General features: G+C 41.7%; 1 protein-coding gene across 7 annotated transcripts; it reads right to left on the minus strand.

Moving 5' to 3' along the window:
• Window positions 1–285: 285 nt before the first annotated feature.
• usp25 (ubiquitin specific peptidase 25) lies at window positions 286–13,599 on the minus strand. 7 transcript variants are annotated; one of them, XM_085936374.1, is made up of 26 exons: window positions 13,348–13,599; window positions 11,614–11,691; window positions 11,289–11,433; window positions 11,015–11,138; window positions 10,781–10,943; window positions 9,630–9,716; window positions 9,433–9,570; window positions 8,662–8,738; window positions 8,473–8,546; window positions 7,797–7,948; window positions 7,584–7,711; window positions 7,387–7,482; window positions 7,093–7,257; window positions 6,654–6,877; window positions 6,508–6,578; window positions 6,199–6,427; window positions 5,855–6,127; window positions 5,619–5,758; window positions 5,249–5,395; window positions 4,615–4,728; window positions 4,123–4,301; window positions 3,398–3,476; window positions 3,205–3,284; window positions 2,888–3,011; window positions 1,716–1,908; window positions 286–1,140 (listed from the first exon to the last, which is right to left on the minus strand). In XM_085936374.1, exons 1-26 carry the CDS (start codon window positions 13,387–13,389, stop codon window positions 968–970), a joined length of 3,495 nt encoding a protein of 1,164 aa, XP_085792500.1. In that variant the 5' UTR covers window positions 13,390–13,599; the 3' UTR covers window positions 286–967. The 7 variants fall into 7 exon arrangements, with proteins under 7 accessions (XP_085792500.1, XP_085792499.1, XP_085792496.1 ...); XM_085936373.1 differs by having other exon boundaries at window positions 5,249–5,449; window positions 6,654–6,880; XM_085936370.1 differs by lacking the exon at window positions 5,249–5,395 and having other exon boundaries at window positions 4,615–4,710; window positions 5,855–6,124; window positions 6,654–6,880.
• Between the last annotated feature and the right edge of the window lie 4,490 nt (window positions 13,600–18,089).

An 18,089-nucleotide genomic window follows, 5' to 3' on the forward strand; every position in this document is an offset into this window, starting at 1 on the left:
AATGACATTGCCAAATAAAGAATTGCTTTGAAAGTTTGAATGATTATTATTTTTATTTTTTTTACAAAAGTGGCTCTATTAGGAAAAAGTGTAACAAGCGTCAAAACTTTGGTGTGGCTGCTCAACAAGCTTTTCTCACCCAAGTGCGCCTGCTATGAGGACATATCCGCCTCACAGTTCAGAGGTTGTGGGTTCAATTCCGGCTCCGTGGGTTTACGTCGGGTACTCTGCTTTCCTCCCACATCCCCAAAACACGTACTCAAAGAAAATCACAAGACAAGTATGTATTTGGCCTAAAAGGGCCATAAATAAAACTTTATTCTATGGATTTATTAACAAGCCACAGAGAGAGTCCGTGGCTGGCCACCACAGCACTTAAACCGTCTAATTGTGGAGCAGCCCACAAATACATAAGTTTGAGTTACATTTGAGTTACTGAGCTTTTCTTTCAATTTCATCCTTTTCATTCTTAGAAAAATGAATCAAATGGTAGTAATACTGTACCAAGCTGGAAGCAGAGCAGGCAGACAAACCTTTTCACGCACGCAGAGACGGCGGATGCTTTGAAAAAAAAGAGCTTTGTAACTCGCTCACTCGCTCGCTCGGGGGAACGCTGACAACACTTGTAAACTAGGAGCACCCCCAAATTTGTGTTGTCTGGCAAAGCTGATAGTGAATGTGCTTGGCTTTTAGCTGCAGAGAAGTCGCTTTTTTTTTTTTGTGCTCCACTGACATTTCATCTTCCCTCCAAAAACAGTCCACTTTGTCCTCTCCCCACTAAACCTCCTCTGTTGTTTTTTGTTTTGCGTAGAATAAATGAAATATTTGTAATGGCAGCAAAAGAGTAACAGAGGAATAAGCGCTAGAAAGCAAGTGAGCCCTGGATTTCTAAAGGAAGGCATGGGTTAAGAGAGGTCCATGGGATTTTGGAGCCAAAGGGGGGAGAGAGAGGTTCCGTCTGCAGAGCTCATCTCCCGTGGTTGGCCACCTTGCAGAGTGTGGTCATGATGCGGCCGAATCTTTCACACAGCTCCAAGGTGGAGTGGGCGGCCACCTTCGGGGGGTCGTGGAAGCTTTTGATCTCCGTGGAGCAGTCCAGTAACTTGGGGAGGAAGTCAGTCAGCTTTTCTTGGAGGTTGGCTATCGACGGAGAAAGATAAGAAAAATGCATCCTCATTCAGAGCTCAGACATCAAATGAGCAAATATTTAGACTTTGATATGATAAGCGACAGCACAAGTCTGGAGAGTGTGGGCCTGGGTGATAAAAGTCAGCCTTTCCTGAACATTAGCCAGAACAAGCTTTTGCTGGACCAAACGGATATGAGCTTGGAACACAAATGTTTCAAGACACTCTTTTAAGTGCAATCCAACTGCTGATTAATAGGACTGCTTAAAAGAATCTGAAATAGTATCGGGTCTATCGTACACAGTGCCCTTTCATTTTTGTCTCTGTAAACATCTTGCAGAGCTGACATGACTTGGCAAAAGTTCTTCTTTTTGTGATTTTTGGCAAATGACACTGTTGCGTAATTTTGCTGATCATTTGGGGAGTTTTGCTTTTTTTTTTTTCTAAATGGAAAAATAAGACTTTGTCCAATTTATGTGTTGTAATATGTTTGAATAACAACTCACACAGGAACAATGTCTTTTTGCCAATAGTAAGAAACTAGCACTAGTCTAATTCATAGATCTGTTTGTGTTAAAAAAAACTCACAGTCCATTTCTTGACCCAGGTAAGAGCACCAGCGGTTCCTCATGTCTTCCACTGCCAGCAGGTCCCTCTCGGTGTCATGGAGCAGCAGCAAGGGGATGCACGGCACCACCAACTCATTCATGATTCCCAAACCAGTGATCACCTCTGGTTCCTCTCCGGACTCAAACATGGCTGCCGCTTGCTCGTTTAATTTCTACGGAGCATGAAAGACATTGAAGATGTTATGCTAGAAATGTACTCCTACCTAAGTAAAACCATTCCAATTTCTATTACCAGACATGACTGTGTAAACTTGACTTTTAACTCAATTCAATACATTCTGTTTTGAATCTAATTATTTTTGATGATTTTATTCAAATGTTTCCAAAGTGGTGATATTTTGTTTGTGCAATGCTTTTGGGAAATGTGCTTTACAAATAAACCAGCATTTAGGAATTGGCACTTTCCAGTGTTTTTCACAGGGATAATTCAAAATCTGTTTCATAGCTGTGGAACACAACTGGTCTTCTCTCTGTGCAAAAAAAGTACGCCCACCATTCATCATGAATTTTTTAGGTGGGACCTAAGGGGGATACAAACTTCTCATACTGTGCTTGGACAAAAAACATCTTGCTCTAACAAACTCAGTGACCTCCTACTCTGAGAGGGGAGAAAAAAAAAGAAAAAAAGTTCCCCCTTAAATCAGCTTGGCGTCCAGGGATTCAAGGTTGGCTACACAAAACAACCAAGTGAATTAACTATGTCAATGTTGGCAATGTTTTCAATTAAAACAAGAGCAGGAGGTAAACAGCTGAACGCAGATTTCAAATGACCGATGGCCAAAATGGGAGGTTAGCTGAGGACATGCTAATGTGTTTACACTCGCTGGCCCTCCTGCTTCCTATTCCCACTCCAATGATTACATTACAAGCACAATGCTGGGGTAAGGTTACTGAGTGCAGACTGCTAAAGATCAGTTCCAGGCTGATCGCGCTCAAATACCACCGGCTCTAACCGAGCGCATCGCTCTAAAGCTCAGTGGGGATGAAATAAAAAAAAAAAAAAAAAAAAAAAAAAAAAAAAAAAAAAAAAAAAAAAAGGTTAGGTCGAGGGGATTATCAGTGTCAGCTTGAAAACCCTAAAAATGGAATACTGTTCAATTTATTCCATTTTATTGGAATATGCGGACTCACCAGCAAACAATTGCGACGGTAATGACCAAGGAACTCCTCATCGTGTCCTCTGTACAGCCCTTTGGACAAAAGCTCTTTGTTGTACTGGTACGAGTATATCAGATATATCAGCGCCTCCACATAACTGCAAAGGAAGCAACAATCAGAGATTGTTTTTACAACAGTGTCGGTTTGCCATCTTGGAAAAGAACAGTGAATGCTTGTTCAGTGTCTACTTTGCTGCCCTCTGCAGGTGGCATTCTCGTAAATGTTGGCGTAAGAAACAAAATGAACAATCCAAATCATGTGTTACGACATTGAGAGACAACAATCCATACTTTGTCTTGTGGAAGAGCTCCAAGCCGGTTATCATAAAAATGGTTGTTTCCCGGAAGTTCCTGTAGTCTTGATGCCATATCTGTGTTGTAAAAAAAAAATAAAAAAAATAAACATTTTATTACAGAAGGGCAGCTCATTGAGATAAGTCATCGAAAAGGAATGCATAATAGATAAGGGGAAATCCCAACTGACCTCATACTCATCCATGTTGACCTCCTCAGGCTTAATTAGGTCCAGTTTTGCACGTGCCACATTCATAATACTTTTGCATCTGCGGGGGAGGAAGGAAGGAAGGAAGGAAGACTAACTGGCATCAGGTCTGATGGTGAGTCATTGTCAGGAGATGAAACGGTCTAGCCTGCCCCTGGGCCATAACTCGGCCTAATGAATCACTCTTTAGTGCTGAGAGGGAAAGTGAAACACTCCTCTGGAGGCTCCTATCGAGGCCACATGCACACATAAATCTAATTATCTTGCTCAAAATAGAGAAGTGAGAAATAAATTTTTCACTCAGGCCAACAAGCATCAGGAGAAAGATTTAAGAATGTGTCATCGGGAGAAATAACACACGGAGGGATGATCGGGAGGGCGTAAGGGAATTCTGATATCTGTCAGTAATGTGGAAAGTAATCTCGCCGTGCCTTTTTAGATTTACGCATTAACTTGAAGGGAAATTGTTAAGCACTGTCTTTGACATGATACAAACAGGCTGACTCTGATACGTCAAGTCTCTGCTACCCTCTGCTGGCCATTTTAGCAAAGCATGGAAACAAGGGTTTTTTTTTTTTTACTTTGGGTTGTATAATTTCAAAAAATATGCTTTAGAAATAGCACAAATAGATGGTTAAACATATTTTAAAGATTAAAAAATATATCTATTTTTTCAAAAAAGTTTGAGAGTGTCTTGCATGGTGTACCTCTCATCAAATGCCAAGTTGCGGTCAGCAAACTGAGTGAGCAAAGTCCTCTCAAGGATCTTCTTGGGTGCCTGGTTCTGGAGGAAGTAGACGATGACGTGATGAAGTCTGTAGTCCTTCTCTGGGGGAGTGTCTTCTTGGGCGAACCTCACAAGTCGAGCGTATTCTAGCTTGAGTGCCTGACCGCAAAAACAATGTCACATGTTCATTAAAAATAGTGATGAAGTGTCTGTTGTGAAAACAAAAAGAAAATAATCTAACTATTATAAATAGCTGAATATGGCTTCGTTTTTTTTTTTTTTCATGATGAAATGGTAATGGTTCATTTTTTGGGTTTCCTGGTTTCGGAGATGCAAACATTCTGCCCAACAGCGACCGGCAATAACAATCATGGTGGTGGAAAGCGAGAAAAACAAACACATTGATTTGCATAAAAAGGTGGAAGTGCGTGGGGGGGTGGGGGGAATGCAAAAGGTGAGGGAGCGACGGTACCTTAAAAAAGGCTGCCTCAGGCCCATTCTTTTCATATACTCTGCTGGATTTGCCAATAGCCATAATTACACCCTGCATGTTTGGGGTCATCATAGCCTGCCCGGGAAGCAGGAACTGCATTAAACAAAATAATAGGTTCTCTCTCGTGATGGAACAAGTGCGGGCAATCTCACAGTTTGACACTTTGAAATGCTAAATGCCAGACATGCATCACTCTGCAGTCCATGCGTTTATTATAGTGAAGAATAGAGCCATCGCGTTTGTAGTTCCAATCATATTCCTCAGCTGGGGTTGCTCATAATCCAACGCGATACAAACGACAAGACAGTGAGCCAAGAAATGGCAGAGCTTGTTCAATCCTGAGCAAAATTAGAAATATGTGATCAAATATTTATGCTAGAGTAGTGCTCAATGTAAACTTCTCTTCCTACTATCATCAATCAAGATGTGGAATTCTTGGAGGAACGCAATGATGAAAGGGGCTTCACACAGCTTGGCTTTTTTTCCCAAAATACAATTCCACCCAAATGCAGACTATTTAGAACGGCCATGCAAGATGAGCGTCATATTATTGCATTTTCAGTCTGAAGCCATTCATGAGAATCAAATCCATCACAACTGGAGCTCGGTCTACCTCATCATCATACCCCCCTTCTTTTGACTCAATGACAAAGGTCCCCACATCGGGAATGGCCACCTCTACGGTGTGGTGGACAGGGGAATGGTCCTCCGTGACAAAATCAGGATTTGGGATTGAGGGGGTGCTTAAGTGAACTTCAGGCTGAGGGGAAGTGGAAGGGTGAAAAGAATGCAATTGGACAGAAAAGACGGATGACTGATGGGATGTAGTCAAAAGAAAATTCTATATTGTAAAGTAGACATCATATCCTGAGAATAACACGCAGTTTAAATCATCAGGTTGCATTTGTGCATGTTTTTAAAACTCGCTCTCTCTCTGATTCAAGTCAAGTGTGGTGTGTCAAGACTTTTTAGGTTTTACATACGGCATTTAACAGTGCTTCGGGGCTTCTCTCCTCCTGTTCAGCACTGGCCCTGGAAATGGCCCTCTCCGTGTCCTCCTGGAGATGTTTGGAGTCACTGGTGGGCGATGGCTGCTCCATGTACTCGGGATCCTGCTGGAGTGCTGTAGAAGAGAATTGAGAACCAGCACTTTCCATCAAATAAAAAATAAAAATCACATTTTGTATAGATTGTGAATGCCTGGGAGTTGAACTCTGACCTGCATTGTCTGGAGGGCTGCAATCAATACTCATGGGCTGAGGTGAGGAGGAGGAAATGGAGGTGCTGGATGCTGTCGAGGCGGCAGCCGCTGCTGCCGCCGCCGCCGCGGCAAGAGCCAACTTTTCCTGTTGGGCCTTCCGAGCCTGCAGTGCATTCCACTCCACAATCTCCTTGTCAAAGAGCTCATTGTCCCCCTTGACGTACTGCTTCAGGTCCGGCGGAAGTTTGTCCATGCCACTCAGTATCTGGCCAGTTTCTTTATCAAAGTCTTCTGTGTTCACAAAAATGGTTGACGGTGTGAAAGTATGAAAAATTATTTGAGTTAGTCAAGTTTTTGCGTACCTTCTATGAGAAAGGGCTTCTTGTCATTGATATACATGAGACAGTAGGCACTGGCGTTGCGGTAGCCTCCGAACGAGTCCCGCACAAGCTCCTCCCAGGAGGATTTTGTAACGGCGATATCGTTGTACTTCATCCAGCAACGCTGGTGTGGGTCGTAAATGTAGGCCCAGTAGTGACCTGCGTTGGCCTGGCCTTCGTGGACCAAGACAGCATGAAGCCGGTAAGGAACCTTTACACGCATGACACAAAAGACATTTTCAGCACATATCGCAACAGATGTATTTCAGTATAATGGCCAGTAATGATCACCTGCATCATCGATTTGTCCGAGTACATCAGCTCAATGGTTCTGAGGATTCTCTTTATGCTCTCCTGTAGATCTAGCCAAATGAATATCACACAAACAAAGTAAGTACTCTGCGCAGAATTGAACAAGAACAAATGACGGGCAGTACCGCGGGTGTCGTTTTCAACTTCGCTCCTCCATCGATGCAGGCATCCCTCAAGCACCCTCAATTCCTCTTCAGTTATGTGGCGTGGTGCGGGGTGCATGGGGAGATCAGGAGGTAGTCTGGACTGGGTGAAAGGCTTGTGAACGGGCACTCTCTGCTGCTGGGCTGCCGCGCCCGAAGAAGAACCTGAGCTCTCCGCCGAAGCCGAAGAGTCCTGCTCGGCCGAGCTGCTGAGGCGGAGTTAGGAATGTTTATTCACAGTCAAATATATTTGATTATTGAGGTCAAGGTCAAGAAAGAGCCCATTCTTTCGCGCACGTAAAAATGAAATGTGAGACATTTATCCTTGGGTCAAAACTGCATTATTGCTATTTTTAATATTCCATGAATTTTGGGAGTGAATAATACATCCATTTTTTATTTTTTTTTAAATTAAATTTACCTGGGAGGGGGCAGCTGTAGTCCAGTTGTGCCACCCGGAGGGGCTGATGAGTCGATATCTTCCACAGGCGAGGTGCATACAGGCTTACTGGAGGCAAACTCCATTGCATACTGGAGGACATCTGCCAGAGGAAACCTCTTGGGGCCGGACCCATAGCTCAGATACCTTGGAGTAAACAGAGACACCCATACAAACAGACACTAAAATGACAGCGTGAGACATTAACGTCCTTAGCATGTTCTGTTGAATTTGCACTGATGGAAAAAAATATATATACAGAAAAAAAAAAAATACCTTTCCAATCTCTGCTGGAGCAGAGTCAAATGCTCTTTTAACCGCCTGATTTCCTCTCTCTTGATTCTGGTTATTTCTCGGTTTCTGTCCATGTATCTAACAAAAAAAAAAATCCGATAAGATCAGAAGGTTCAGTTTAATTGTCTATTGAGAATACTAATCCATCAAAGCAAGGAATACAAAATAAAGTTGATCACCTGTCCATGAAGAGCATGGAGGGGAACTCCAGTTTGTTGTGGATCTTTTCAGGCCGTCCAAGCGCTTGATTAAACTCAAATCTTGAAAGCTCAAAGGTCAACACGGGAGGGAGTTCTGTGAACCAGTGCTGAAAGGAAACAATGTTTGAAGTTCACACCACATGTCTTGATGCTCAATTTGGATCAAATGGTACATTGCTTTGTGACACTAACCTCTTGTCCAGACCTGGCAGAATTCTCTGCAGAGTGCAGGGATTCAATTTCCCCTTCGATCATTGCCGCCTCGAGACACTCGTGGAGATCCTTGAAGCCGTTCACCTGCAGCGGGTACTGGCCAAACATCTCGGTGTTCTCAAATTTCTTCCCTGGAGACATAACATCAGACAAGCACTTAGTAATTGGCGGCGCAGTCTGTGCCGTGAGATTGGAACAGATGTTACGTCAAGCTCAGGCTCTCCTCGGCTGATTTTCTCGTGTTCGGCAAGACGCTAATTCATTACACAGCTGTTTGTTTACACTCCAACATTGAGCAAAAAAACCCCAACAACTTAAAAATAACAAGCAGGAGTTGCTAGCAGACATGCAGATGTGGCATTAAGTTGAGTTTATGAGCAGCAAAGCCCAGTGGCCCATGTTTTGATGGCTGTGGGCCACAATTGTCATGCATAATAACCACAATGTCAATCAGCTGTCAAGGTCTTCCACGATCAATGCATCAGCACTCCTACTCTACATTCAGAGTATCTCATTAAGACAAGGTCACCTTTCATTACCAGGGGGGGGGGGGGGGGTGACTGCAATTCAAACCACTCCGAGTCTTTCTCTGACAACTTCACACTTTTTTTTTTTTGTGCTTTTTGTCGATTTTTAATTTGACACCCCATCTCACCTTCCAGGACACCGACGGCAAGGAATCGCCCGTAGAAAAGCTCCACCATCGGGTTCTTTGGCTTGTCCTCGTCTCTGCGAGCGAGAAAATAAGAGATAATGCTGACCGGGCCAAAGGTGCGTGCCTTTGACTTGCCTCGATTCTAATTAGCGGGTTGCTTTAAAAGTCATTCTAAAATGATGTAGTTACCCGTCTTCTTCAGCCTTCATTTGAAAGGCATCCTCCAGCCAGTCCAGAAGCTTGTGTGTGAATTCGCTCACATCCTGCTGTAAAGCAAAAGGAAGTAACATGCAGTGCACACTTACTTGACTACTTTTTGCCAATTTCAGCCGAGATGATAAGAGGCAAAGTAGGTCAAGAAATTCAACTTGTGTGCTGATAGGGCCCTGAGCTCTACATTTGAGATGACTCATCTTCCCAAATTGCTGAATTTCAAAGAAACGTTAACACAGCAGTCACCGTGCTCCTCAGGACTGCCTGCTGATTTTGGGTCAATGCATAGCTAACCTGACTAATCTGAAAGCAAGTGACAAGACGGATGAGTGGGGAGGCAAAGTGCTTGACCTCAGTTAACCGCGACAAAGACACAGGCTTATAGAAGGAGAAGAATCAAAGAGTTTCCAACTCGGACATTGTTGGATGTGTTTTTGCATAGTTCAGCAAGGGATGATGTGGTTTGGAGGATTAATTGCTACAGATAAGAAAGGTTAAGTGTCCCAGAGTCACTAGAGCTGAGTTAGCAAAAAAAAAAGAAGAAAATGTGCAGCTATATTATTATGAAATATTGAAAATATTAAACATCAGCATTCTACAGAAGCTGCAAAATGACTCATTTGAACTAGTTGGCAACTTTCAATCATATTTGTAATAAGTTCAGTTCATTAACCAGGGCCCTCGTGTGTGATCGATTGATTAGTTATTGTGGCTGGTTCGTGTTCAGATAAGCAAGTTTTGGCATACCTGTTGTGACTCACTGGACTTAAAGGCATCTTTGAGGATTTCCACTGCCCGTGACGGATCCACATATTTCCTCTTGGACCCAACCATGAGGGAGAAGAGTGTCCTCAGCTCTTGCATGAAGGGAAGGTTTCTGTGTTCCTAGTCAAAGAATGAAGAATTTAGAGCAGGAACTTCATCATCATTAGAAAAACTCTTACCTTCTGGTTTCGGGGAAGTTCATGAACCCTGGCTGGTGGTGAGTAGTTAAGCACCAGTCGCTGGAACTCCAGAAGGTTAAACAGAGACTGTGGGAGGGAAATTGAATCAAAATATCTTCGTCACAAACTTCAAACAATCCATTAGAGCATTGATATTGAATTAGTGGCCGCCGAGTGGCCCGGCCAGTAGTCCAACCAAGAGATGTAGAGGCTATCTCGGTTCGCAAGATTAAAAAAAAATAAAAAAAAAATCATACAGTGTTTGGTACAGTGAATGCAACACTCAGATTGCTGACGGTGTTGTTTTGAAGTGCGGCTAGCGATGCTAAAAACAGCAGTAGTGTGGGGGGGGGGGGGGGATGTTCTTTTTTAGGGTTCTTGGCTAAAATCTTTACTCTTCGCCTTTCTGTTTGGCGTTTGCATGTCGTCTGGGTATTCTGGCTTGCTCTTATATTTACAAAAAAAAAAAACAAAAAAAACATGCATGCATGCATGCATAAAGACAAATTTCTCTGTAGGTGTGAATGTGAGTGTGAATGCATCTTCCTCTCCTGCAACCAATCTAGGCAGTAATCCATTTTCACAGAATATCGGTCTCGTGTTAGAGATGTGTGAGGCGCGTGTACAAAAGTGAAAATAAAACTGTGTGGCAGAGGAATGAGTAATCGGTTATGTAAGTACAAAACAAAATAGGACAAGAAATATTATTGCTTCAAGTAATCATGTGGCAGGTTTTTCTTTAATTTCAGATCATGTTAAGAAAGAAGAATGTTGTTGACTGTATTTCTAAAAGGGTCGAGAGTCACATTACAGAGGAGCTCAGCAACATGTGATAGTGTCTGGTGTTCGTTCGGCTGGCATATTTCAGCTCTGGACAAATTAGAATTTAAAAAAAAATTCATGATTAAAAAAGTTGGGAGGTTTGCACGAAAGTAATTTTTTTACAGTAATTAATTTTAGTCGACATTTTTTTTCCTTCACTTTGCTTTTAATTCTCTTTAAATTTACCCCTTAGCTTGATGTTGGATCCCAAAACAAAATAGACTTGTATTCACAGGATTTTACAGCAAATGTTTTTTTTTTGGGGGGCAAAAACAAGTGTGTGTTTGATGGGTTTGCATGCACGTGCATGCGTGTTTGGGTGCGCCCACCTGAATGACGGCACTGAACCAGCAGGTATTGCCAACATTTTTCAAGCCTACAGGGCAGTTGTCTATCCTCTTCCTGTCATATGGGTTGGGCGAATCGCTCCATACTTCGGTATGGGTGCGCTTCAGACTTGCCTTGTTCTCCGCTATGCTTGCCTCCAGAACTCTAAGGAACACAGACGTGGTGAAAACATGATCAAGCATAATAGCCCTTTGCTCATAGGACAATCCTGTTACCTGCTGATGGCCTGCTCCTCATCGGTTATGCCGGTCTCCCGGAATGCCCGGTTGGACTCTGCCAGGCTGAGGGCAATTGCTCTCTGAAGGTCATCTTTATCATCTCCGGTCAGGTCAATGACATCTGAACCACAGCAAAGGCATAATGAGTGAACATTTACTCCTACTATGACTGGATTTAGGACAGTGGTGATTTGATTGATTCTCATTTTCTGTCTTCTTTTTAATGTCAAAACATGTATCTAATACTTTTTGGCAAGGCGAAGATGCTTACTTGAGTCTGCTTGACTGCCCACGCTTATGTATCGGTCATTGGACACCTGAGAAGTCTGATAGTAGGTGGTCTCATCTTGCTGTGGAACCTTGGCGTTCTTCTCTGTCAGGTAGGCCACAGCCTCAGCCAGGTCTCCATTGCTCACCTGCATTGGCCAAACAAGTTAAGGCCTGTAAACACTCAGCATGAGTGGTTTATTGCGTTTGCAATAATATCATAATTCGATTTCCCGAATGAAACTGAAGACGTGGACGAAATGCTGCTACTCCTCATCTAAGTGAAGAAGCCTGTGCAAGAGTTGCAATTCATTTGTGCTATGAATTACCTGCAAGGCCTGTTGAAGGAGTTGAACATCTGTGGTGCCTGTGACTTCTCGTAATTGGTTTAGTAGTGTCTGCTGATGCTGTTGAGGGCAACAGGGCAAAAGTCGTTAAAAGGGTACAGAAACATAACATGTCATTTGCTAAGGGCTTTCTAGAAAAAATCAACTATAATTTGAATAAAAAATTAAAAATGACTTTCTAAAATTACAAAATATGCCACAAGGAGGCGCCAAAGCCATGTCTAATTGGACAATAATACAATACATTGGTGCCAAGGAAGTATATATATTGGCTAGATGGACAAGCTTTGCAAGATACACACTATTAAAATGTCTTTCCTAGATGGATGGGTTGCAAAAAAGGGTTTTTAATAGGGATGACTTTTGATCCACCCTGTTTATCCGCTTATTTATGTCAATCTTAGCAGAATAAAATGGCCTCAGCACACACTCCTTCTGCAACTCATGTCTTCAATAAATGCACTTCAATGAACGAGTGCACTTTGTATACAAAGCAGGCCAGCAAGAGGAAGAGAACCGCCTGAGATTTTCACAGGTGCAGAAGGCAGCACTCGAGGGTGCCAGTTCGTTCATAAAGGTCCTCTTTGCATCTGCCAATCTCGTATTTGACGTTGTGGATCTTTTTGAGCAATAACCTCCCAGCACAAATTAACAGTGAAGCAGATAGCAATTAAATGGTAGTTTGTGGTGAAGTCAATGGGTTGCAAGCTTGATGCAGTCCTTGCAATCCATTTTTATGCCAGCAAATATTAAATGCTACTCACTCAAAGTTAATAAAATAAGGTGTGTTCCAATACTTCTGCTCCCTGGAAAAGGGAGTGGCTTCAAAACAAAATGTGCTCTGCCCTAAGGTGCTTAACACATTTAGTGACTACCATGAAATAAAAATAGGAATTCTCAAGCACTGTCTCACAATTTGCTTTTGAATGTTTTCAGTCAACAATAAACAAAAGCAAAGCTCAAAATCTGCTGAAGAAAAAACAATCAACTCTCAAATGATCACACTTGGAATTACGTAATGTATTTTGCAGCTTCTACCTGAATCTGTTACTGTATTGGAAAACACCTGAGCGTCCTCATTCAAGTCAAGTGACAAATACAATTTGTGTGAGGACTCTTTGCTAGCTATGCTATGTAAACAAAGCTATCAAATACTTTGGACATGAGTAACCTCGACCACATTAGCGTGCCCAAAACAGAGAACATTATTATCAAACAAAAGACGCCACGGCTTGTTGTAACTTTTTGAAACACACAAAATGTTGCTCGCTCTTCAGTATGACTTAATAAGGCAATGACAGTGAATTTACATAACACTAACACTCGGCGTTGTTTATTTCTCGTGACGCCACGGTTGGCTAACATTACTAAATGGGTGCGCCGTGCAAAAACTTGTTCACAAAGGTCAGCGAGCAGATCGCTTATAATAGTAACGCAATTTTCACCTTCTGCAAAACATGGGCTGGACTGCTAACTCTGGCTAACAATTAGCATAACATTGGCTAGTGTGTTAGTTACTACGATAACATAAGCAAGGCCTCCTGTAAACAAATCGCATTCGATTGAAATGCAAATCGCGTCCCTCATATATAACTGCATTTGAAGGTGATGCAATCCACCCAGAATCACATAACCTATGAATAAGAATGAAACGCAAAACAAGACCGCATTGCACTTACGAAAAAGTTAGCTAGCCACAGTTAGCTTCAAGCTTACCTTTTGAGAATGCTGCTGGAGGACATTCTGCTCTACAGTCATGGCCGATTCAGGTAGAAATGCTGACCAAATAAAAGCAGGAGAAGCAAAACGCACTAGTTTTGCTCAAGTGATTTAAACGGGATGGGAATCGTTAGTCTGCGACATTACGGGTGCCATAGCAGAGTGAGCTGGCCAGATTGTCAGAAGGCATGAAAACATTGCCGCCCTCCCAGTGATCTGGTATCGATTACTCATGTCTGCGTGCTTGAACGACACTACGTCACGAGACATCAGAACGGAATGCACGTTCATAGAAAAATCTGGTTTTTGAAATAGAAAATCATCCGTTTTGAGAAATAAAATAAAAAAATATTACAAAAGTTTAATTTCAACAACACATGTTTTTTCCCAATGCAGGTTATCTATATGGCTTGTGATAAAAAAATCATATGAAGTCTAGTATTCTAATATGACTCGAACCAAGAACCACTTTTTTACTGTTTACAAATGTTGATTTTGTGCAACAAACTGCAATGCCAATAACTGAATTTCCACAAACCCTTAATTCATCAGAATATCTTGTGAATGTACACTGAAATCTGTTATTTAGCTATACTTCATCAATAATGCATAAGAGCTCATCAAGTCCAACATGAAGTCCTCCAACTTTAATTTCAATTTATTCTTTTTACGGAAGAAGCGAATGGCTGCACAACTGGGTCACCCTCAGAATCAGCATTGTGCTAGTTGTTAAACTCAAGCAGTCAGCATGCATTAACATAAACTGTGTCATCCAACTAGCACAAATACATATTGATGGGATGACTCTGAATATGGAAAGGATGAGGGCATATTCTCTAGATAGATAGATAGATAGATAGATAGATAGATAGATAGATAGATAGATAGATAGATAGATAGATAGATAGATAGATAGATAGATAGATAGATAGATAGATAGATAGATAGATAGATAGATAGATAGATAGATAGATAGATAGACTGATTGATTGATTGATTGATTGATTGATTGATTGATTGATTGATTGATTGATTGATTGATTGATTGATTGATTGATTGATTGCTGCCGTGTGCGAGTACTGTTGCTGAGAGTTTAACCAGCAGATGGCAACATCTTCCTTTCAAGCGAAACCTTGGTGGAGTTCACACTTACAGTATACAGCAGCTGATCTGTGGAATAAGAAATGAATGATTCATGAAAATGATCTGACTGGGTAAATCAAGTTGCATTATAAATCACAAGGTATGTTTTTAGTATCGCGGCGGAATCAATATTTTGTGTGTGCGCGATGCAAAACTATTGACTGTGCATATGTATGACCTAAATAAGAATTCAGTGTGTTTTATTTATATAACCCCTGTGTAGCCAGCTTGGCTGAGCAGATACATCACAGTTTGACCTTAAGGCAGGTGGGTTGAGCTATCAGTCATGAAAATCTGGAAGCTAGTCAAAATTTAAACAGATGAATTCATTGTCACAATCAAGATATTTGTTGCTACCATCTGATTTGATCCTTGATTGACAAAATGAAAATCCCAAGAGTTCAAACATGTTTGCAGAAGATGAAACAAATACATAAAGTTATGATGAGAGGCAACAAGTCCCCTTTTATTCCCTTAAAGAGCAATTGATATATTTATCCCCTAAACCAGAATAGTTGTGTAACTACACTTGCCAACTTTTTATGAACACCTTACACAACCTCCAATTGTCCTTTAGTCTCCACAGTACAAAGTCCACAGGGCAAGCCGGACTGAACTTTCCAATTCTACTTTTGTAAAATGTTTACTTGGGGAGTTCATGACCTTTGCAGATTATCCACCTAGTCATCATTTACCACTTTACAGGAAATAAGTGACGCTTTCAGAAGATGATACGGCACGTATAAGAAATATCTCTCTGTCACAAGTTTCTTTTCGGTCAGACTAAAGTGAAAATAACAAGATGTTGACTCTTCGGTTAACTACAGAGGAGATATCTCCTGCTGGCCTCTCAAATATAAACAGCCAAATGAATGTCAAACGGGTGCCTGTAAAAGGACTTGAAAGGAAGTTTCACAGCGGGAGCGGGCGGGCATGAGATGGTCGGGGATACTGACATTGGTTCTCGCGCTCCCAAGCCACTTTGTAAAACACGCTTATCTGACATGGCAAATATCATCCGTGTTCTTTCAGTGTCAGCCAAGAGCTATCAAACTGACAGGCTGTGCACAGTGAGCCTCAGGGACTCTCGCATGAATATTGCATTAGCTCAGTTTACATGATTGGATGCGGCCATGGCCGACGCTCGGCAAAGCCATTAGTCAGTTTAGCAGGAAAGTGAATAGCTTTATTTTAAAGTACTACCTTCCAATTTTTATTTTTAAAGATGAGCACTAGCTGTCATTTGGTCCAATTTTTTGTTTTGACTTGGAAGTAAAACTGACTGCTTAACTAAAGATTTCATCTGTGCTGTTCATTCCCCCCCCCCCCCCCCCAATATACAAATGTTTAAAGTGAGGGGGGGGAGGCAAGTGAGGGCGGGGAGGTCACACAGCTGCAAGCCAACAGTTGATCCTGTCCCCGGAAACAGGATCGCCCCAGTCAGGTCAAGGAGTTGTGGCAAAAAAAAAAAAAAAAAAGGTTCTGACCCCTGGGGCAAAGGAACAGACTTCACAAAGAGGTACATCTTCAAAAGCCCTATAAGGAGAACCAGCAAAAAAAAAGTTTGGAAAAATAAACCAGTTTGACCTCTTTTTTTCAGAGTTTCCCCAGGTGTGTGGTTTAACCTCTTGTCTGACTTTTAGGTGCAGCTCATGTTTAAACACTCATCCAGGCATAGCACTACGAGGGTTCCATTTCAAGTCAAGACAAATTTATTTATCCAACCCTTAATCATAGAAACCTCTCAAATACCCACAGGTGACAAACCCTAAGAACGCCTCTTATTTGAGTAGATAAATAGTTATCCAATGTGAAGCGACTAGGTTAATTTAAAACTGCAGATTTGCCCCCCCACCAAAAAAAAAACAAAAAACAGCCTAATGCTGCCACATAATGTTAGAAAGAAACCCCCCTGCTGTCAAACCTCCATCACAACTGAATTAAAATTCAAAATTGAATGAAAAATAATGAATTTTCGATCACAATGGACATTTCTTTCAGAATAAAACATGTTTCTTATTTTATACGTGTTGACAAGATATTCTTTTTGTAATTGTAGCTTTTTAGTCATATACGTAGAATGGTGTGTGTACACTTTGTTTTCTTTTCCAGAATATGATCAATAAAGCAAGTGTCTGTTACGTTTGGGCTGTGACATATAAATACACAAGACGAAGTCAACAAAACCTTAAAAAGAAAGAGTTTATATAACACGTGAAGTTCAAAGTTCATATTGACAGAGTGAGATGAGGACACCTGCGTCTTCTTACGTGACTGAACAAAGGAAGGCACTGTCCAAAAAATGCCTTTGTCATAATGAATGTGAATAAAATGTGTTGTCTTGTTTTGCAACACGTTTGTGGAAGGGGAGGGGGGGGGGGGTGGATCTACTTCCACACATGCTGCGTGTTGGTCTTTTGGGCCACAAGCTAAGGTCAGGAAATGGAGGCGAGAGTGCACGCAGACAAACAGTCAATTGTCAAGTTTTACACATTGACCTCAGGTTAAACTTGTGACTCCCTCCCTTTATGTTTGCCGCCGCTTCAGCAATTAGAGGAAATCAAGAGGTTAGCCGTGGTTCAGCCTTGATAACAATCTCGAAATGGAGAAGTTCACAGAGGAGAAGGGTGACTCGGAGTTTAAAGAGTGCAGTCAGTCATGGGGAGGATTAAATTGGAAAAAAAAAAAAAAGAGGAAGTCAAGGCTGAAGGGAACTGTGCTGCTTTCTCACAAGTGCACCACAGACAAAAAGCCGTTTGTTTGTTGGCTGGATTTTTACATTCAAACCGAGTAAGCTTGAACACCGCTGTGAAAAGGTCATGTGTGAAAGACGCTTTGTAAAGTAGCCCAGCACAGCTCCTATGACATTCCCCACTACCCAAAACAATTTGGACTTTAAAATGACATTTATTTTTTGGTTCTAATCAGTCATTTTGTGCGGCAAATTCTTGGGCTTTCATCATACATGTCGTGACCTTCAGGTGTCCTCCCTCCTTCCCTTCCCTTGCGTCCTCCATTGTCTTTCCTGCCTTTGTTAACATTCAGCACTAGTGGGCAGCAGCCAATTCGGGAGCCCGTGTTTTGGGAGCCCATACAGGACATCCTCTCACTTTACTTTGATATAAACATACAGCTTTAGATGACACGGTTGCTGCTCGACTTCCATGTCCTTTACGGTAATTATCTTTATTGTGGATGACTGAGTCACATTGCATGCGAGGTGCGGGTTGGGGGGCATTTGTGGCCCACCACGCATTGTAATAATAAACAATATGGCCTACATCAGAAGATTTTTTTTTTTAATTTAACGCACTGAACTTTGCAAGATTACTTTTTAACATATTTTTTACATAAAACGATTCAACTACATTTTCCAATTGAATACTAGGCGGCCATTTTCAAATCTACATTTTAATGTTCTGTGCGACTGTTTCAATATCAGCCTTGTATTTAGTCAGCATTAGCCCATGTGAACTACATGACACTAAATCAACACAATTCCTGTTTGCAGCCAGGTGGTCAAGCAACAATCAATTCGACACATTCGACAATCAAATGTTCAATACGTCACCCTGGAACGTGCGATGAAGCAGCT

The sequence above is a fragment of the Syngnathus leptorhynchus genome, chromosome 17, assembly GCF_054491065.1.
Source record: "Syngnathus leptorhynchus isolate UIUO chromosome 17, UIUO_Slep, whole genome shotgun sequence".
Taxonomy (NCBI): Eukaryota; Metazoa; Chordata; class Actinopteri; order Syngnathiformes; family Syngnathidae; genus Syngnathus; species Syngnathus leptorhynchus.

What these genes read in the sequence shown, in the direction of transcription:
- usp25 (XM_085936373.1), bottom strand. Translation starts at nt 13,389, where the DNA reads ATGACTGTAGAGCAGAATGTCCTCCAGCAGCATTCTCAAAAG. An exon ending in AACTTCCCCGAAACCAGAAG is followed by an intron (nt 9,571 to 9,629) that starts GTAAGAGTTTTT and finishes TTCTTTGACTAG; the next exon opens with GAACACAGAAACCTTCCCTT. An exon ending in GAGCTCTTCCACAAGACAAA is followed by an intron (nt 3,012 to 3,204) that starts GTATGGATTGTT and finishes CTTCCTTTGCAG; the next exon opens with TTATGTGGAGGCGCTGATAT.